Source organism: Emydura macquarii, unplaced genomic scaffold (genome assembly GCF_026122565.2).
Source record: "Emydura macquarii macquarii isolate MOO-44397 ecotype Brisbane River unplaced genomic scaffold, CSIRO-AGI_Emac_v2 contig_2676, whole genome shotgun sequence".
Lineage (NCBI taxonomy): Eukaryota > Metazoa > Chordata > Testudines > Chelidae > Emydura > Emydura macquarii.
In genome coordinates, this window is record NW_027132813.1 from 11674621 (window position 1) to 11696915 (window position 22295).

Consider the following 22295-nt stretch of genomic DNA (forward strand, 5'->3'; position numbering starts at 1 on the left):
ATAAGCAGCAGGTTTAAAATTAATAAAAGGAAGTATTTCTTCACACAATGCACAGTCAACTTGTGGCACGCAACCAGAGGATGTTGTGAAGGCCAAGACTAATAGGGTTAAAAAAACCAACTAAATAAGTCCATGGAGGATGGGTCCATCAATGGCGGATAGGCAGGGATGCAAAACCATGCTCTGAAGTGTTCCTAGCCTCTGTTTGCCAGAAGCTGGGAATGGATGATGGGATGGATCACTTGATGATTACCTGTTCTGTTCATGCCCCTTGAAACATCTGGCACTGGCCACTGTCGGAAGACAGGATACTGGGCTAGATGGACCCAGAATAGTTGTTCTTATGTAGTGTTTCAAAATCAGACTGCTTTCACTGTTCTATATGTTAAAAAAAGATTTCTCCTAACTGTTTCCCTATATTTATAGAAAACAAGTTGTTTTATATCTTTGAAAATGGAACACATTTCAGTGAAAATTTCTCTGTGTTTGTATAAGTTATCTTTAACCGAATTTAGACAATGGAAACGACCATGTCTTTTGGAGTAAAGGCCAAGAGTCTTGTATTCTCCTACATTTCTTCCTTTTAATTGTAGGGATGTCCTTTATTTAGACCCAGTATAATCTTAACAATAATACAGTACTATACCACTCCCACCTTGCATCATAACTTCCTTTCTCATAGTTATGGCTAAATGCCACTGCAGTATAAACTGAGCTGTGTGTGCAGTGGCTGAGAAGGAAGGATCATACTCTGTATATCGGGTGTGGCTATAGGTAGATATTAAATTTATCTGTACATTTCTGTTGAGTCTTACCTTGTTAAAGTGAACTGCTGAATATGAAAGGATCCATGTATGCTGCTTCTAGGAAGGCTTATGTAACCTCTTGCTTACTTTAATCTCTAAATACAGAGACTGTACAGTTTATTGACGATAAACAGATGGATGTTCTGAAGAACTTGATATGAAAGGAATCACTTTGTTACTGATACAATTTTGGTGTAACAACTTCGATGCTGTCTCTCTCCTGTTAAATTGAGAGCTAGAACTATATAACAGCGTGGAATTTAAAAAACCTGCCATTGTATCAGTTGACTTTTGTTGTTTAGAAAGTTGCAGTCAAGTCAGCGGAAATGCGAGAGACATTTTAATAGCTGATTTCTTCATGGCTGGCTTGTGAAGATGCAGCATCAGTGTTTTCTGGGGCTAGGTAAGATCCAACACTAGTTTTATAACAGGGTTTATACTGATCTGTAAAAACTCACTCTGGGCTGAAACTTTGGATGCAAAGTCTCTGCCTGGAAGTAGTTACATCTATATCTGTCTCTCATAGAAATTGCTCTTGTAACATAATAGGTAATGTTTTTATTCATCCTAAAAAAATTATAGGTTGCTGTTGTTTTTTTGGTACTCTAACTGAAAATAACTGTTACTATTTATTTTAGTTCAGGATATGAACCTGGCTCTTGTAGTTCTCCCACACGGTTTTTTAAAAGCAGCTACTACACCTCTGAAATTATGGCTTTCTAGTATGCAGCTAAAATGTTGTTATCCATTCTCACTGTATATGGAGACATCATTGGGGGAAGAGGAGGTCCCTGTCTTAAAGAGCAACCATCTAATTTAGATACGATACAAATAGTGCTGAGAATGTGATTTACATTCCATATCACTATTAATCTGAAGACTTTCATTTTATATATCTCATTTTGATGGGACATTAAACTGTGTAACATGAAGTGTCTCCAACACCATTTCCTATTGCTCCTATAAAAATCTAGGCAGGGAATTAAAACTAGCTTTTCGTGGTTTAAGAATATTTAAAGTAAGGGTGTGTCTTAAACTCACAAAGCAGGGAAACTCAGAGCTGCTGCTGAAATGACATCACTCGCATAGACTCATCCAAGATATTGAAATAGTGCATGTTTTTTGTAGAGAGGCGCTGTTCTCATGGGAGTACTGGCTTCTCTGTCAATTATTTGTCTGCCAGTTTCCCCCATCTGTAAAATGAGCATACTGTTTGCTTGCTTGTTTGTTTGTATTGGGACTTTAACCCACCTTGTTCTGCACAGGTATAATGCAGCACAAAGGGTATAAGAGGCAATAATGTTCCCACTTACTGGGTCAGACCAATGGTCCATCTAGCCCATGGGTTGCCAATAGGCACACCATGGGCCAAATCCGGACTGCCAAATGCTTTTGAACATACCGCAAAATCTTTTTATTTACTTATTACTATCATTATTATTATTGCAGTGTGAAAAATGTTTCTCTGGTGTCCAGATCTTGACTACACCTAGACCAAGAAATTTTGATCTTGACACAAAATAATTAACTACCCCGATCGAGCCAAGTTAAAAAGACAAGTGTATTTCTTTTTTCCCTTCATTTCTCCAATACACTTTAATCATTATAGTAATATCTTCTGGCACAAGAAAACACAGCAGGTTCTCAGTATACAATCATATCTGCTCAGGTGAATGGCCAGTAAACTGTGTAATCTCCTCAGCTATTTGAAACTTGGGTTTCATACCATTTAGGAAAACTGATTCTGTTGTTCAGAGTGTCAGAGATGTAGTCAAAACCCTTGTGGGTGTGGAGATCTGTATTTAAGCAGACCTCAGCAACATTTTTTGATAAATAGAAATAGTGATCTGCAGATGCTGAGAGCTGGGAAGTAGTATATATGCTATATTAAACTACATATAAAAGAGTTTGTCTGAAGTAATTCTGTCACTGAATTAAAAAAGGGCCAAATTCAGAGGTGAATCTCTGGAAGTTTATGTGGGTGTAACTTGTGTGCTGATGAGACAGAAGAGGGTGAAATTTTAAAGTAGGGTGTGAACTGTTTTAATTTATACCCTTTTACATCCTCTTTTTAATTGCTTGTCCTGCCACACCCCCATGTTTTCCAGCCTCTTGGGTGGGTGTTATAATTTAGATTTACTGGGATATATTCATAGGTGATGTGTAAATTACATGGGTTGAAATCAAATGCTGTAACTCAAGTTGAGTGGACTAAAAGGTGTAATTTACAAAAATTTAGATTCCTTTAGATTTGCCTCTTAATCAGATCCATTCTTTTGTAGAGGTGTGAAAAGGTCTTCTTTATAATATGTACTTGGTTTTGCAATCTCAGTGCTTGTGGATTGTGCATTTCACTTGTGTTTCTCAAGCACTAAAAAAACTCTAGCTGAAGTGAACATGCATGTTTTAGTCGTCCCTCCAGTGTCTTGGTGCATCAGATTAAAGTCTGTCGTTTACTGGAGGTTCCATAATTGCAAAGTTTATTTTCTAGGCTGTACAATGCTGTCAGATGAAATGTATGGTAAAACTTGCATGAACCTGCATTGTTAGATCTACCACACATCTCTGGTGTCTTGTAAATATGCCATGAACTACACTTTTACATTTAAAAACTCTTCTTGTTAATATTAATAAATCACATACAAAAAGCAAAATATTGAGTCATAATTATCCAAGGAGTAGAAAATAAGATGATTTTTTGGCACCTGACCAGTCATGATTGAACACATCTTAGATGCTGGTGTAGACAAGGCAAACTGTCCATAATCAGTCCTTTTTAATACCTGCCACCACGTGTTGAGCATGGTTGTTTCTATCCCCACTAGTGACCAGCACACATTCTGCCACACTCAAATGGATACGTTTGGGAGGAGACTCTTTGGGTGTCCAAATAGAGAGTGAACTGCAAGATACATCCAGAAGTAACATCTCTATCCCAAGGGAGGATATTAGCAAAACAGAGTTTCAGAGCCTGATGTTCAGTGGGTTCCAGCACCTGGAGCACCAGTTGATCCAAAACTGGAGTTTTGGATGGTCCCCACTTCTGAAAATCAGACCCTAAAAGGTTAAACAAGTACAGAAACACCTGACACAGAGCTGCTTGCAGTTGTCAAGAGTTTTCAGCCTCATTGGATATTGTCTGTAATAGCAATGGAGGATCTAACTATTCACCACCGCTTCAGACTGAGTGGTTTGGTTTACCTATTACACGTTGCTTTTCTTTTGTCTTTGTAACTCATGCCCATTTAGAATGGTGGTGTCCAGCCTCTTGTGTTTTGGGGCCAAACATATTTCAAGAAGGTCAAGGATCACAGTCAGTACTTTGGGGCAGGCTCTCTAGTCTGTTATGATCCATTTATGCCAATTTAGGTTGCAGAGCACCCAAACATCCCTAGCTGGGGATTCCCCAGTGGGTATGGTGCCAGTATACTCCGCTCCCTCTTCACAGCCTCTGCATAGGGGTCATGCTGGAATGTGGAGCAGCATGTCAAGAGTGGGTTGGGAGAGTGACTGTTGCATGCTTCATGTCAGCTATTGCTTGCTGGTGTGTGGTCTCTTGGGTAGCCTTGCCAGTTTATGTGAGTTAGAGCAGCCACCAGGCTACTATAACCCATGCGAAAGCAGTGAATCAGGGAGCCGTAAAGGGTTTCTGACTCTTAGCTTCTCACTTCCCTGGTTCTGTGTGGTCTGGGTGATGGTGATAGGGAAGGCAACCATCTTTGCTAGATGCTCCCTTAGGCTCAGGCAGAGCCAGACATGCTTTTGCCCTGCTCTCCTTGGAGTTTACACAGCCTACCAGGCAATGGAGCGGCCAGTGCTAATTATCCTTCCCTCCTCTGTGATGCAGTAGGTGGCCTGTGTGGGAGATGCTGAATAGCTGCAGCAGGGAAGGGACGGCTCACATCAGAACAGCTCCTGGGGCTGCAGGGGAAGTGGTTGGAGATAATTGGGAAGACTGTACCCCCTTCCACATCTTCAGAGTAATGAGGCTGATCAAACAGTTCAGTTAATTGCAGGGTGTTGCTCAGGGAACACACTTTCAATTCATCATTGAATACAAATACTCTGAATATAGTCATCACTAAGAGATGTTCAACGCCCTTGTAAAGAAGTTTATCTGGGATTTTCAGGGTATAGATGGCAACTCATGATCCTTTCTGAACAGTTGCCTCTGTGTGTATGTAAACCTCAAGATTAGCAATGGGAGTTAGATGTGCTCATTTGAGGAGTGAACAATCTTGTATTAGGTTGGCTGTCTGAGGTTCCACATAATACCCATGATTATGCTCATTTAATTAAAAACATTCCAATCTGAAAGTGAATCACTCAAAACAAATGTCCCCAAATGCAGCACATTTTGCAGATACACAGGACCTGGGAGATAGCTTTCTGTAAGAGTGTGCAGTCATTTTAACTGTGAAGTGGTTGGGGCAGGAATGGGCTAATGTTACAAAAGGCAATTTATTGTACATTTCTATAAAACTCCAGGTTTTTACTGCAGCTGAAAAACTGGCTGTTAAGAGAAACAAAACAAAACTGTCTTTCCTGTTTTCTGGTTCTGCTTCTGTGATTACATAGTACCCCTGCTTGGTGGAATGTCACTTCCCCACCTCCAAACTCTCCTTAAAATACTGTGCATCAATGTATATTGTGCATTTAAAGTTGAACTTGAAAGCTTCAATTTAAAAGCTTTAAATAGAACCTATGGGAGAGAATAGATTGTCCCCGAACTACAGTTGACACTTCACCTGCACTTCATCATGAACTGTGCAAAGAGTCATGATAGCCTTTTCTACATTCGATACATATGGAACGCTAAGCACTGTGATGTTCCCCCAGCATACCTGTAACACACCTCTGGTCCACCCGGAAATGTGCCCCAAATGGTGCTCAGTATTTCAACCGAGATTCCCGAAGATGTGTGGCTGCATACACTGCTGGCACATAACATGAACTAGCTAATTCCAGCCAAGGGAAGGAGAAGGGGCTTCAGGGCTCAACTTCCTTTTCTCTTTTTCTGTGTGGGAAATTAAGGACTTCCTGAACACCGATGAGTGCAATCTCTATCACCCCCATTTTCCTCCTCCTTCTATCCCCTTCATTCACTTACAGTCTCCTCATTCCTTCAGTACCACACGTTCATTATCTCCACCTATGCATTACACACGATTCCCCATTCCATTTGATCTTTCTTGTCCCTGCTCTCTCATTCTCCTCCTCATCCCACATACTTTCCCCCTTGCTTTCATTGTGATGCAGTGGCTAAGATGCAGTGCAATGGGATTTGAGAGTTCCCTTAGGAATTATGGGAATTTCAAGCTCTTAGAGTTTCTTTAGGCTCTCTCAATGCTTGTAGAAGGCCTTTTGAAATTTCCCAGATGCCACTGCTCCAGGGAGGTGTGCCAGGGACTGTAGGCTTACTGGGCTGCAGATACTTAATCAAGTGTTATCCCATCAGTTTAGTTACCAATGGTTTAGTTCTCCAGTGCAGATACAGCCTAGGAGCTGGCAATTCAATATACTCACTCCAGGTAACTGTGTAACAAGAAATATTGTATAGTGTATTGTTTTAAGTTACTTACAATTAAAGTATTAGAAAATCTTTAATTGGACAGGTTCATGAAATTAAGATGGTTGTCACTACTTGTCTGGAGGGGGAGGAGGGAAGGGAGGGAGGAACCCAGCATTTGAAAGATCATTGACACGACAAACCTTTTGTCTTTTAAAAAAAAAAAAAAAAAAAAAAAAAAAAATGTACACCTTAAACTATGTTAAAATCTTTTTGAGGAAAGGATGAAGAAGTTCTCGGTGTGGTGGGCCAGATTTGCTTCTAGTGAAGAGAGTCACACCAGGCATGAGTTTGGCCTGCTATAGTTATTCAGTTGTTTTTGGTAATGGCTCCCTTTTTAAAATTAGAAGAAAACTAACATTTCCATTGGAGCTTGCCTGAGTTCTAGTTCAGGCCAAGCATTTTTTGAAGTCCTTAAATTATTGTTCATAAAGAGTCTGGCTTCCAAAATCCAATCATTTTGTTGACTTGGAATGTATTTTGCTAGAAGACCTATAATTAAAATGTTCAATTGGTGTAGCAGAGTAATTGCTGTTGTGAAGACATTTGACTGATTTATGATGTTGGAAGTCATGTTTTTGGCAGCTAGTGCTGAAATCGAAATTCATGATAACTCCAAGAAGAAAATAAACCTATTTAAGTTTTGAGTCAGCTTCTTAAATTATAATTTAATTATAAAATAGTAGTATACAAAAAACTAATTGCCTGATTTTTCAAAGATGCTGATCATCCACAGCTCCCACTGAAATTAACATAATTGAAAATCATGTCATAATTCTTTCTTTAAAAAAAAAAAAAAAAAAAAAAAAAAAAAAAAAATATGAACTTCCTATTGCAGAGGGTAGAGAAACAATAGTGAAGAGGACTAGGTAGGTGTTTAACTTTTTTACATGTTGAATATTCCTAATATAAGATCAGTGAATTGCTGAGAGGAAGCCAGATTAAATTTTAAGTACATTTTGCCTCTGACTGCATTTGTATGCATACAGGGAATGTGTAAGGGCATAATAAATTGAGTTGTGCTATCTCTAGGAGATCCTCAAGTGACAAGTGCTATATAAATCCAAAATATTAGTTTCCATTGTTGTTTCTAATCCAGTAGATCTCTTTCTCCAGACTTTAATTACCTTTGTTCTCCTTCACCAGAAGTTGTTCCTGGTTAAGAACACTTCTGAACTGTGGAAGACTGTTTCTGCTTCTACATCAAATCATTGTGCAAGTGTGTAGGTACCTTAGAGTGATGCAGAGAGAGTTTTGATGCTTCACTTCTCCTCTTCCAACTCTTGGCCTGAAAAAACAGGCATCTCCATATTTTTTTTTTTCAGAACTTTAATTTCTGAGAAAGGGAGGGGAATGCAATATGTCGTACAAATTGCTTGAGACATGTACCCAGTTTAAAAAAAACTGTTTACATAAACTGAAGGTGACTTCCCTAGCATTTAATTTTGCTCGATACTTTACTGTGAATTTTTGAGATCTTGACTGGGGCTCTACGTGCTGTGGTCACTAGTGAATGGTGCCAAGTGCTGTAGACCGAAAGTGATGAGCTTAACAATAAGGAAATGCCTGTGGCATGCAACCTAGCTTGTTTCTCATATTAACTGTGTGCTTTTATCTTTATCTCTTCCAGATGTTTCTTACTGTGTACCTCAGTAACAATGAACAACACTTCACTGAGGTGCCAATTACACCTGAAACCACTTGCAGAGATGTAGTGGAGCTGTGTAAAGAGCCTGGTGAGAGTGACTGCCATTTGGCTGAAGTGTGGTTTGGCTCAGGTATGAGATATACATCTTTTGTGATCATTCGATATCCTTTGTGTGTTTGTTTTATTGTTTTTATTACCATAGCACCTAGAGTGTAGTGGGCACTGCACAAACATACAGCAAAGACACAGTCCTTGCCCTGAAGAGTTTACCGTCTACTTTTCTTTTCATTAAGTTCTTCACTGGAAATACATGCTGTATGTGCACGAATCTGTGGTGACTGGAAATTGTGACATCCTGAGGGTCTAGAGACTGAAGGCTGAGCAACTGAGTGTAGGGATTTTAAACAGGCTGTTTAATGTGTTTTGGGGGTTTTGTGAACACCTATGTAATTCCAGTACCTAATGAACATTTTGGAGACAGGATGATTGTTAAATGAGAATGTGGGGGTTGTATTTTTAAGTCATGAGAATTAACAATACTCATGCTCTGAGAGCCAGAAGAGGTTCTCCAGAAAAATCAGGGAAGACCAGGCTTGGCATTCATGATATTTCTAACCTTTAAAACCCATCAGCCACAAATCCAATTTTAAAAGTGACCTTCTAGGAAAACAGTTTTAATTGTATAATCCACTGATTGTACAACTTCATCTTAACCATCACAAAGTCCAGAATGAAAGACAAATAAAATCAAGTTCTTGGTTCACTTTGTTGCTTTGTTCTTTTTAAATTCATAGTTACGATGAATCTTTGCTCTTAAGTTTATTTTTCAAATGGTGTTATACGGTACACTGGAAGACAGCTGTGTATATATACTTTTAGCTAAGAAAGAGAGAACCTTGAGTTCTCATGTCAATTAGGATCTTGATCTAGGCTCTCATTCTGCAAACACATAAGCACATTAATTGTCCTCTGACCTCAATGGTACTTCTCCTGTGTATTTGCAGACTCAGGGCCATAAAACATAAGGAGCTTTATTTGTAAAATTAGCTGTATCTGTACTCTGTAAATTGTACTCTGGAGAGAGACCCTTTAAAACTAGGTGCAGAAACAAGAAATAAAGCAAGTACCTCACCTATCACTGTGTGGTGTCTAAATGCTGTTTGTACAGCTGTGGTCATAAGCCATATAAAAATAAAGCCAGTATCTATGGAGTGTTCTCCTTTTGTAAGGAGAGGCAAGTGACATTTGTTTTCTGGGGGAAAAATTTTGAAGTAATAGCCTATAATTCTTCTGGGAACTCCTGTGTTTAGTAAAGTAACTTTGTATTCATTTTGTAACACAAGCACTTGCCTGTGTACAAAACCAGTACTTAGCATTTATATTTATGACCAGAATCTGCATGTTTCAAATTACATTTCCTAACAAATAATGTAAATTTTTTAACCAATGTGTGGATCACTGACCATTTTAAAATCAAGATGGGATGTTTTTCTTAAAGATCTGCTCTAGGAATTATTTTGAGGAAGTTCCATGGCCTGAGGTCATACTGGATGATCACAATGGTCCCTTCTGGCCTTGCAATTTATAAATATACAATTGAAAATGGTGTAAGGCAAAAAAAAGACTTTGGTGCAGTGTGAAGTAGAAACACATTTAGAAAGGGAGCTATTTGATCCAAAGCAGCTAGCGTGCCACCAGTAGTGGCCAGTTGCAATTATTTTAAGTGCATCAGAGTTTATCCTTTGAGAAAATTGCTGCTCAGCTCTTCTCACCTACAAGACGAGGCTGTGCAAAATGGAATCCCCTTTATTTTGCAGCGATTTAGGAGCAAGACAGTTTAATTAGAAAAATTGCTTTCAATAGCAGGCAGCTGACCTATATACAGTTATTAAAAGAACATAAGAAGGGCCATACTGGGTCAGACCAATGGTCCACCTAGTTCAGTATCCTTCCGACAGTGGCTGTTTCAGAGGGAATGAACAGAATAGGTCATAATCAAGTGATCCATCCTGCTGCCCATTCCCAGCTTCTGGCAAACAGCCATCCCTGCCCATCTGGCAAATAGCTATTGTTGGACCTATCCTCCATGAGCTTTTCTAGTTTTTCTGAATCCTGTTATAGTCTTGGCCTTCACAACATCCTCTGGCAAAGGGTTCCACAAGTTGACTGCATTGTGTGAAGAAATACTGTACGTCCTTTTGTTCGTTTTAAACCTGCTGCCTATTAATTTCATCTGGTGACTCCTAGCTCTTGTGTTATGAGAAGGAATAAATAACAGTTCCTTATTTACATTCTCCACACCAGTCATGATTTTATAGACCCCTAACATATCCCCTTTTCCAGTTCCAATATATCTTTTTTGAGATGTGGCAACCAGATCTGCACGCAGTATTGAAGATGTGGGTGTACCATGGATTTATAAAAAGGCAATATATTCAGTTTTATTATCTATCCCTTTCCTAATGACGCCTAACATTCTGTTAGCTTTTCTGACTGCCGCTGAACATTGAGTGGATGTTTTCAGAGAACTATATCCACGAGTCCAAGATCTGTTTCTTGAGTGGTAACAGCTAATTTAGACCCCATCATTTTATATGTATAGTTTGGATTATGTTTTCCAATGTGCATTACTTAGCATTTATCAAGACTGAATTTCATCTGCCATTTTGTTGCCTAGTCACCAAGTTTTGTGAGATCCCTTTGTAACTCTTCACGGTCTGCTTTGGACTTAACTATCTTGAGTAGTTTTGTATCATCTGCAGATTTTGCCACCTCCCTGTTTACCCATTTTCCAGATCATTTATGAATATATTGAACAATACTGGTCCCAGTACAGACCCTTGGGGGGACACCACTATTTACCTCTCTCCATTCTGAAAACAACATTTATTCCTACCCTTTTTTCCTATCTTTTAACCAGGAGAGGACCTTCTCTCTTATCCCATGATTGCTTACTTTGCTTAAGAGCCTTTGGTGACTCTTCACTGCACGTTTTTGTTTGTGTCTGATAATTAAAACTGTAAAGTGACTTAAAAAACAAACAAAGACAGGCTCTTTCAGTGCTGGAAAAGAAACAAAAACTCTGAGGTGCATCTTGAAAAATGAGGGCTCTCCACGTTAAATTACTAGGATATCCTTTGTGTCCCACTTCCTCCTCCTCTCTTTTGTCTGGCCACATATTACAACAAACTTTTCTCTGGTTCAGGAAGTTTTGGTTTCCGTTTCTGGAGCCCATTAAATGTGCTGTGAATGCTGGCGAGAGGGTTTGCTGGAAACTGACAGAAGGGGTTCTGCTTTCTGCAGAAGGTAGCATTCTATCTCCACAGTGCTCCCATTCTCTTTCAGTTTGGGGAATAGGAAGCCAAGCTTTAATACACTGTGATCTCCTGTGTGGCATCATATACCCTGCTGCTAGATCATTGGTTTGACCAGAAAAACTGTTTCTGCTTCCTTAATTACCAAGGAAAGTAATTAAAGGAGTATATATGTTATGTGATTTTTAGATACAAGGGAGGTAGAAGTGAAAACAAAGAATTCTGAATGATCCTATTGTCCTGTTCATGGTAGTTTGTGTGTGGTTTCTATTAGTACTTGAAAAATCTGTTTTGACCTTCCTTGAATTCACCAGTTAAGTGTTGACAGCATCCTTGTGTAAAGGGCATCTTCTTAATTTTGATTACACAGTTCTGATGGAAGTATTGCCTAGTTCGCTAGGAGTGTGCCTCATAAGCCGTTTGTATATTCTTTAAGAAGATGTGTATCTGACAGAGAGACCTTTTTTTGCATTGGGGTTTAGCAGATGAAGAGCTTTTCTAGTTGTCTAGACAAGTAACTGCTGGGACACTGCTTTTTCTGTAACAGTGACCTAGTTGCTTATACCGTAAATCTAATCTCTTCTGACAGTGACTCCAGAAATTTTCCCTCCTAGATTGCTTAAACATAGCTGAAGAATTTTCATTTAAAGAAACCCTTTTTATATTGAGAAAGAAGTCATTCAGATACTATTAACTTACACTTGTATTGTATCTGGGTTCGCTTTCAGTTTTATAAGGGGGCATTCATGCTTAACACCATAAATTCTGTTTGTCTAAAATTAACATTTTACCTCTGTTTAAGATTAAATGCTTCCTGACTTAAATCATTTCACTCAGCCTTATCTCTGCCTTGAATTTAAAAACACCAGACCCCAAACCAGTAGCAACAAAAAATGTAGCTAACAAAAAATGTGCCATCATCATCATGGACATTTACTTGTTTGTTATATCGCATCATTCACCCTCTACCTACTCTTGTCTTCTAGAGTGTAAACTATTCAGGTGAGGGGCTATCTTTTCTTGTGGTTTTTTACAGCACCCAGTGCAATTGGGTCCTGATCCTGATTGGGACCTTCAGGTGCTGCCATAATATAAATTATAAATAATAATGGAAGTTCCACATATATGGAATTTACTGTTGTGTATCAGACATTGTCTATGCTCAGATAAAAAATTTGTGTGTTTACAACAAGGTACTAATATGTTGTTGTAAAAATCCTAGTATAGACAGGGCAAGTTGTAGCCTTATCTTGATATAGCTGGTCAAGGTGAATCCTAGGCTAAAATTCATTTCAGCTGGCTACAGCGAGGTAAAACTGCAAGATTGTTGTGCTTACACTAGGATTTTACAATGCTATCTTACAGTGAACACAAGCCTATTTTTTTTCCCTAGTGTGGATGAGGCCTCAGACTATGCTGCTGCTGTTCTTTATTCTTTAACTAATTAACTGTAATTGTTTTTATTAAGTATTTAGGAGAATTAAAAAAACACCATTGCTCACAAGCAAAGATGGAAGGTCCCTAAGTCAATCTAAGCACTTTCCACCTATAAATCCCCAGTCATGGAAGAGTGGTAAATTGCCAGAGAAGAATATTCAGGGGATGGGGAGAACAGGTAGTTCGAAGTAATATAGACAAAGGCAATCCTCTGTACCAAATATTGGCCACTAAAAAAAAATAAAAATACTGTAGGAGTCAAAGGGCCAAAGAATGATGGACTTTAAAAAAAGAGAAAAAATAGTTCCAAGGCCTGATTTCTGGCTGTGGAGGTGAGAAATAGGAATGAGAAAATGAATTTGTGCATGTAACTTTATTTCAGTTTAAAGATGATGTATATAAAAAACTTAGAAGAATAGCAACCTCTTGGATACTTGCCCCATCCTCCTCCTTTGTTTTCTCGCTGCGGTATGAACCCGAGATGTTAAGTGTTTGGCCTTTTCAGAATCATCAAATTAAGCATGGTGTCATCCAAATGGCATACAATCTAGCAGGAAATAAAATTGGCAACAGATTCTGCTTTCAGAGGTATTGTGCCAGATCAGTGGCAGATGCAAATCAGCATAACTACACTGACAGGCTGACATGCTACCTGAAGATCAGGCCCAACAGCTCTCTTACCGTGAGCCTGAGTAGCTTGGGGCACATCAGGAAAAGATGGCTGAGCAGGTCACCACAGTAGAGCATTTTCTTTCTTTATTGCTTTTGTTGTAGGATCATTTCCACCCAGATAGGAATAGAAGAGACATCATTACCATCCAATAATGTGTGTGTATTGTATTGAGTCTTGTGTCATATGTGTATCTTTGAAATTCAAAGGTTATTAGGAAGATTTTAATATATTAAAGGGGTTCCAAAAATTTTCTTATTGACATAAATCTCTTAAGGGTTGAATGATATTTTAGTTATGGATTTAAGCAAGTAGTTTTAGGCATCCAGGTTTGAAATTTCAGCCTGGGTTATTAAAAGCCTGAAAAATAGTACTTGACCCAAAAGTCTTTACCTGAGTTTGAGTGCCTAAAGCTGAAGTCAAGCAGTCAGACACCATCTCTTGGTATAATTGAAGGAAGAAGCATCCTTCCTTTCTTTTTCGGTCTTCTAACCCTATTTCACAGTGGTATTAGTAAAGCTTCTCCATAGGATTGGCCTGCTGCTAGTCCTTTGGCTGCCATTTTGAAAGCATTGAGAAATAGTCTCATCTGAGGTACCACAGAATTGCAGGAAAAGCAACTTAAAATTGGTTCCTTCAAACGCTAAAAGTTTAAATGATTTCAAAATATGGCACTAGCCTGCTTTAGCCCAAAGCTATAGATCATCTGCTGGCAACCATTTGAAGTGCAGCATTGCCTGGGAGGCCAATTTGCATGCTCCTCTTTCATACCACCCGTTTTTGTGGGCTACTTCCTTGTCTTTAGTGGTGCATATGGACTTTCAGAAAAGCACTCTCTGTACAACGCCTATGTTTACCCTGTTATTGTGTCAGTTAAAGGTTTGACGATTTTTCTCCACTCCCGCTCTCTCCACAGGATTGGTAGCAAGTGTTTATGTGAAGCATGAAAAATAGATGTTTTTGCGTTTGTATGTGCCCTAAGATTGGAGGGATGTGAAAGAGATCTTACTGTGTTGACATTACACTTTTTCAGAGCGCCGTATAGCTGGTAATGAGCGGATGTTGGATATTCTGCAGCACTTTGGTGTCCAGAGAAATGAGGTTCGTTTTTTCCTTCGACATGAACGCCTCCCTAGTCAGGAAACAGGTATGTGGTGATCTGAATTGCTCAAATCTGACTTAAAAGAACAAACTAACTTCAGACATTCTTAAGGCCAGTGGTTCTTAACTTGCAGGCTGCTTGTGGCCCAGTCACCACCCAGCTACAGCCCATGTGACATCCTCAGGACCATACAGTTAATATTGGATGTGGCCTGCATAACAAGTATATAGGTTGAGAACCACTGCTTAAAGCTGAGTTAACTGTTGCATATATTAAGATGGCTGCAGTTGTTGACAAAGAGCTGGGTATTCTCAGGGGCCCTATTTAGTGTGACCTTTGTTTTGCCTGTGAGAGAATGCTTCGGCCAAAAAACGTAGGCTCACTACATACACTAAATATGACTTCTGTTAAGTTTCAAGCAGAATAGGAATGGTTTACTTTTTTTCTAATTCCTGTTGATCTACAGTAACCCATATTTGCCAGACTTCTTTCTATCTATGGGTTTTGTACAGCTGCCCATCACCAGTGTATCTGAGAAAATTCCATGTTAAATAGATTAGCAATAGCAAAATTTCTCATGGATTTCGACATTCCCCCAAGAAATATCTGCTGTTTTTTCTGCTACACTTATTATGACTGTTGCCCATTTCAACTTCTGTTTATAATCTGTGTTCTGTATGTTTTACCTGGATAATATTTTACCGCTGTGTTGCAGAATCAGTAAATATTATTTGGCAAGTTCAAAAGATGGAATATTTTGCTCTTTTCCAGCTGTTTATAATCCTGTATCTGTTTTGGTTTCTGTCACATTTCTAGAATATGATAATTAATAAAATTGCTTTGCGATTCTAATTGATAAAGCATATAAAAGCACATCATTCTGCCCACAAAGAAATGTTCACAATCATCCCAGTTCTCTCCTGTAGAGTCTTAAAGATGTTTACTTTTAAATGAATGTTAGGTGATGGTTTGTTTTTGTTGGTGGTGATGGCAGGATTTTTTTGTTTGGTTGGTTGGTTTATGTTTATGTTTATGGTTGGGGATTTCTTTTTGGCCATTTGGTCTTCATTCATATTTCTCATAGTACTATCTCTCATTAGCTAAAATTGTTTTATGTACATTAAAGTCAATGTGCTATAAAATAGGTAAGCAAATCCTGAAGCTCAAGAAATTTCGTATCATAGAATAGTGAGAATGAAAAGCTAATTTTAGTCCACATTTATCTAAGAAGATCCTTCCTGTACAATTTATCTGGCTGGGCATAGTTGTTAATCCAAACTTAATCACAGGATTCACAGCACAGGGCGTGTGTGTGTGTGTGTGTGTGTGTGTGTGTGTGTGTGTGTGTGTGTGTGTGTGTGTGTGTGTGTGTGTGTGTGTGTGTGTGTGTGTGTGTGTGTGTGTGTGTGTGTGTGTGTGTGTGTGTGTGTGTGTGTGTGTGTGTGTGTGTGTGTGTGTGTGTTGTTTTTTGCCTTAATGTGGCCAGATGCTGAATACACATAGAAGCAAACACTTGGACAGGAACACTGCCATATTTAATAAGTCTTATAGTACCATGCTCTCAGAGTGGGCATAGTGTTTAGTTTGCAAAATGCTGTGTAAAGATGACTTCTTCCTGCAGCATGCAAGGGGCTTAGATGAGGAGTGATAGTGGCACTTGGCCTCTCAGCATCTTTAGTATACAAACATTTCAATAGAATTAAATAAGATATAGGTTTTTTGGGGTAAAGATGCTTCCTGATAATTCTTGTGGCCATACATGTACTGGATTGAATTAAACCTGCAAATAGATCCAGTGTAAAATAATTATTTTACCCTAAGTATTCAGCAAAAGATTAAAATGGGAAATATGAATGTTTTGGGCATTTCCCAATGAGACTAATTTAAAAGCAGCATTCAAATAGTGTTCCAAAATTCTTTGGTTCACTGCATTTTAGTTCAGGTCTTGCTTATGGATGGGCTAGGCAACTTCTGGCTTCATCTTATGGAGTTTGTCATATTCATTCAGGTTAGCAGAAGAGTGTATGGTATGTGGGCCCTTGACTTTAAGTATATAGAGACAATTGCCTAAGATGTCTGTTGACCGAGGGAGAAAATATTGAACCTATTTATTTGGCCCTTGTAAGAGCTTGAGTTCTTTTAGTATAAAACTATTTAAAGTCATCTTAAGTTTCAGAAATAAATGTTGACATTGTCACCATAATCAAAAAATTAAAAAAAATCTTTGCTTGGAGATGAAAATAACACATCACTAAAGCTGTTTGTTGTTCGTTGTATGAAAATAACGGCCCCCCCTCCACAAAGTCATGGGGTGAAATCTTTGCCCCAGTGAAATGATGGGGGAGGGTTGGTGGCGAGGGGCTCGCCATTGATTTTAAATAGGGGCAGGATTTCACTACCTTTGTCACCCAGGTTAGTGTGCTACAGAGTGAGGTCTACCTGAATTCTTGTTTAAAAAAAAAAAAAAAAAAAAAAAAAAAAAAAAATTGCCTCTTTATATTCAAAAGAATGACTTGGGTTATTGAATGATTTTTAAAGAACTTTTTATAGCAACTAGATGATTTTTTGTTCAGAATAATGTGACCTTGTGACTTTTTTCAATCTTTGCCAAGATAAATCACCAGGTATACATATCACCCTTGCACCAGAGTAGAGAATAGACTCTTTCTGTTATTGTTTTGGCTGGCTGGGCTGCATTTTGGAATTCTTATCTATCTTCCCATGTAAAGTATAGATGTTCAGTAATGAGAACGAAGACTCCTCTTTTATTGTTGAAACAGTCAACCCCTTTGCTTATGAGATAAAGAGAGGAAGTTCATGCAGTAGATTTTCCTGGCCTTGTGCTAGGTTTAATTTTCATTTAGCATTTAATTGCTTTAATTTCCGTGAAGAAAGAAGTAAGGCATGTGTTGTAGCGTTCTCCATATCAAACAGGGTTATTCCCACCATTTAACAAACAGCCCATTATAAAACATTCATGGTCTGCGGTTAAGTTTATTTTAGTGTTGATAAGGATAAAGAGAAAATCAGACAGTCGTACAAAATCTAAATGGAAAGAAAATGCACTTCCTCTCCTTTGCAAAGAATATTGTGTGTAAAGGGATCAGTACAAATATTGACTGTTTTGTGTTTTTAATTTAGGGAGTGGACAGAGGTCACAGGATCTGAGCTTAAAGAGAAATGGTGTAAAAGTGCCTGGTGATCGAAGAATAGAGAATGGGGTAAGTGTTCAGTTTAATGTCTCTCTAATGCACTTAAGCAGAGCCTTTCACTGTAAATCACTGGTGCAAATCCAAACCTGGCAGACAAAGGGAGATATTTGATAAATCTTCGGTGGCTTCTCTGAAATGTGCAGTTAGCCCACTCCATAAACACCCTGTCACAATTGACAGCCTCATTGGCAGTCTCTGTGAAGATGCTAAGAACTGGAAAGGAATAGACTGAACTACCCAGTTTCTACATATCATCTTCACTGGGTTGAAACACAGTGACAAAGACAATATAGGGAAGCTTGCACTAGTACCGTACCTGTTCTGTGGCTAAGCAAGGCACTTCAGTCTCCAGGCTGTCAATCAGATTCCTGTCCCCAGCATAATATATGCAAAATGATAGTACTCTTAACGTACACCCAATAAGCAGAAGGAAAGGTTAAATTTCATTGTTGACCTTTTCTGTTGGTTTACTGCTTATTTTTACTAAATATTGCCAAATATCTTCCCTCTTTAGTTGAGCTCAGTTGATCAGTTTCTTAAGAGTTGAAACCACTGCCATCTTAACTGCTTGCAAGCAAGCAGACCTTTGAAGACTGTTCCTAAATCAAGGTTTAGCATGTGCCAACTTTGAATTTTTACTTAAAAACTCTGATTCCAGAAAACAAATAGATCTTAAACTGCTTTGTGTCATCATGACTTCTCTGCACTCAGGGATGCATCTTGCAAGGTACTGTATATTCTGGCCCCCATCCATTAAAGCACTTAATTCATGCTGAACTTAATCCAGAGGGGTTCTTACAAAATATTTTTTATTCATACACATGTTATTTTGATTTAAATGGGCTAGTCACGTGCTTAAGGGCTTTGCTGGATTGGAACTAGAGTACTCAGCACCTTTACAAGTGCCACTGAAAGATGACCAAACAGACCATGTGTTTCATAATAGATCCACAGTGCCATCAATATATATATATATATAATTTTTTTTTTTTTTTTTTTTAAACTTTTAAAAGATAGCACCTGGAACTTATTGTAAATATGTGGAACTGGTAGATAAATTTGACTATAATTTATTCCTTTTAAAAGCATTTATTCTTCTGTAATAACCAAACAGAATACACATTTTCAAAGTCTGAAAATGTTAGAATTAGCATACTTTGAATTTTCATCTGCAGATCAGTGCTCCCAGAATGGATATGACTCTGGCTGAACTGCAGGAAATGGCATCACGCCAACAGCAACAAATTGAGGCTCAACAACAAATGTTGACTAACAAGGTAAACTTGAAATAGGTTTGTTTACAGTCCATGAACAAAAGATCAGAAGTTCTTTTTTTTTTCTTTACTGAGTACTCTCAGTACTTTGGCTCTCTTTTTTGTACATTTGGATGTTAATCTGAATAAGTGTTCAGTTCCTAGCAGTATTTTCTGGTAAGAGGTTTAACTAAAACAGTTTAAATAGCCAAACAGTTTTAAAGTAAAATGCTGATTAAATCAATCACACAGTTCGTTCATATGATCGAGCATAACACCAATGTTGTAATTTATTGTAGTGGCTCTGCCAACTTCATTTTGCTCTGTATATTGACCAGCTATTCACTGGATTTCATCAGTGAACAATGCTTTTGTTCTTGGTGTAATGCTCTCCTGGAATGATCTTGCTTTTTCATTATACAGTTTAACATGTCTGGCTTCCTAGGGCAGTCATCTGGAAAAGATGGACTGTATTTGATAAAAAGGAGCTAGAAGGGTCTTTACAGAATATGTCTTCAGTTCCTGTTGAACAAAACTAATGACGGAACAAGGGGCACTAGTGAATCAACAATAATCATTCTGAACACTCATGTGCAAAATCAGGGCACAGATTTTGTATTTGATTGAGGATTCATTAATACATACTGCTCTTGGGAATGTCACCATCAGCTGATGAGCAGTTTGTCTGTGAACATGCTGGCTTATCCTGATGTGTTTCTGGTTATTAGGTTTGGCCAGTTTCCTGTGCTTTGGGTGTGCTGTATTGGAGAAAAGGGGCTGTATTGGTGCTTCTGGGCAGTTTTAGTCTTGTCCCACCATCCCTTCTCTGCTAGTAACCCTGCTTCACCCTGCTGCCAGATCCCATCACTGGCTGGTTTTTGTCTACAGCAGGTGGTGGTTAAAGTAGGACCAGCATGGAGCAGAGAACAGCTTTGTGCCTACAGGAATTAGCTAGATTGCGAAGTGAGGTGGGTGGAGAGGGAGTTGCTTCTGAAAGAAGGAATGAAGAGTGGACTATGATTATAGGCAGAGAAGGTAGGAGAGCAGAGTTTCCTTGGCTTACATCCCTCATTTGAATCATTAGACTGGTCTGTAGAATTCTAAGAGCTAATGCATAAAAAGTTAAATATGGGTATTGAAACTTTTAGTTCTCATAGCAATTGTAAGGTTACTGGAATTTCAGTACGTCTTAGTTGAGTGCTGGAAGCCACGATTTCATAATCTGGCTATAGTAACTGCAAAATGGTATAATAGCTTTTAATACCAAATCTAGCATTACAAAAATCCACTGAGAATTAGTCTGACTTTGTTTGCATTTGGCAGTACAAAATGGTGCGGAATATTACATGTAAGCATGCGTCAGGGATATATTGACTGCAAGCGTTAAGTCATGTTATGGCTCCCTCCTAGCTGAATCTGTCTCTTAACAAGTGACTGGCGTTTTCTCTTGAAGTTAACACTGCCAACAAACACCTACTTTGCCTGTGTAAATTAGCCAGGGGCAAAGTTTTATGTTCATACTCTTATCTCTAATGTGGAGGGATTATCATGTTATCAAGGATGAATCACTGTTAGGTTAAACTCACCTGGTTATATACCCTTTACAACTATGAATAACCAGCCAAAAATAATGGGGAATAGCCCATAGTGTTAGAAATAGCAATTAATCTAAATCAGCACATCATCTATAAGAACAAAAATACAAACACTGTGTATACTTATTGCAAAGGAAATCAAACAGGAAAAACTGGATTTACACATTTTCTCAATCTGCCCTGTGGTTGTCTTCCAGTATCTGCACAAATCATCTGGATGACCATCCCTCAGGCATAGCCTGCACCTTGTAAATAAATTGCCTATTGGATGTCCTACAGAAGAATTTGTTTAAATTTGGATACCTTTCTTTCCTGGAAGATTATTAGAAAGTCCAAGTTGTTTCCACATCCGCTCTTTCTACCATTCCTACTAAATTACTCTTTTCATGTGTGCTCAGGAACACTTTCCAGTTGAATCCTGTCAGATCATCTCTGAAGGAAATAAACCAATTTTGCTTTCTAGGGCAGTGGTTTTCAGTCTGGGGGTCACAGACTGCTTAAGATTTCCAAAGGGGTCTGCACCTCCAAATGAAAAAGGGTTCTAGAGTGATGCTGTGATATCACTAGTTGGTATTCCCCAGCACATGGGGAAAACATCAAACAGATGCAACATAGAATACTACAGGTGCTACTGGGTTAGCTATGAAAGTGACCCACATCACCCTTTCTTTTTTCTTCAAGATCATGTGGGCCAACATTTTCAGACGTGACCAGTGATTTTGGGTGCCTCAAGTTTTGCACAACTTGAGATGCCTTAAAGGGGCCTGACTTTTCAAAAAGTGCTGAGTACACACACAAAAACACTGGTCATCTTTGGAAATCTAGGCCATGATATTTTGATGGGATGCTAGAGTAACCCCTGGTAACTGTTCTCCGTTAACCACTGGAACAAATTACTAAGGAAAACAGTGGTGTCTCCATGTCTTGAAGTCTTCATTTCAAGACTAGATGCCTTTCTGCAAGGATTTAGTCAAACAGGGCTTAATAAAGGGGTAACTGGGTGAAATCTAGTGCCCTGTCTTATACAGAAGATCAAACTAGATTATATAATGGTCCTTCTGCCTTTAACCCAATTGTCCATTGATTCATACATTTTAAGATGTGGAGATGCTTTTTTATCTCATGAAAAGACAAATGGACTTTTCCTGCCAACGCTGTGACTGAAGCATAGATGTGGGCAGTTCAGCACATAGATTCTGTACTGTGCGTTTCTCTCCTGGTTGTGAAGTCTTTCCCACTTCTGTAATCATATCCAGTTTGTTGTAATACTTTGATCATTACTCTCCTGATCTGAATTCTGATTCTGTCCCACAATCTGATATCAGAACCTTAATATGCAATATGTGACTTGCTACTCTTGTCTCTTGAGACAACTACATCTGATTATATACATCATTACATTACCATGATCAAGCATATAACCTATTCAAAATATAAAATTTGCTAAATTGCTTTCCACCTCTACCTGCAGGAGCAGCGTTTGAAATTCCTGAAACAGCAGGATCAGCGACAGCAACAGCAAGCTGCTGAACAGGAAAAACTTAAGCGATTGAAAGAAATTGCTGAGAATCAGGAAGCCAAGTTGAAGAAAGTGAGAGCACTCAAAGGCCATGTGGAGCAGAAAAGACTCAGCAATGGAAAACTAGGTGAGCAGCTCCAAGCAACTTTAGAGGATGTATTGGGGGGTAG

General features: G+C 38.6%; 1 protein-coding gene across 1 annotated transcript in view; it reads left to right on the forward strand.

Annotated features, from left to right (window-relative positions):
- The window catches only part of TP53BP2 (tumor protein p53 binding protein 2), a 59313-nt gene that overhangs the window by 14313 nt on the left and 22705 nt on the right, over window positions 1-22295 (forward strand). The window contains exons 2-6 of the mRNA XM_067564889.1: window positions 8006-8153; window positions 14478-14591; window positions 17688-17767; window positions 18934-19035; window positions 22078-22252. Coding sequence (XP_067420990.1) covers window positions 8006-8153; window positions 14478-14591; window positions 17688-17767; window positions 18934-19035; window positions 22078-22252 — 619 coding nt within the window. The remainder of the gene's footprint in view (window positions 1-8005; window positions 8154-14477; window positions 14592-17687; window positions 17768-18933; window positions 19036-22077; window positions 22253-22295) is intronic.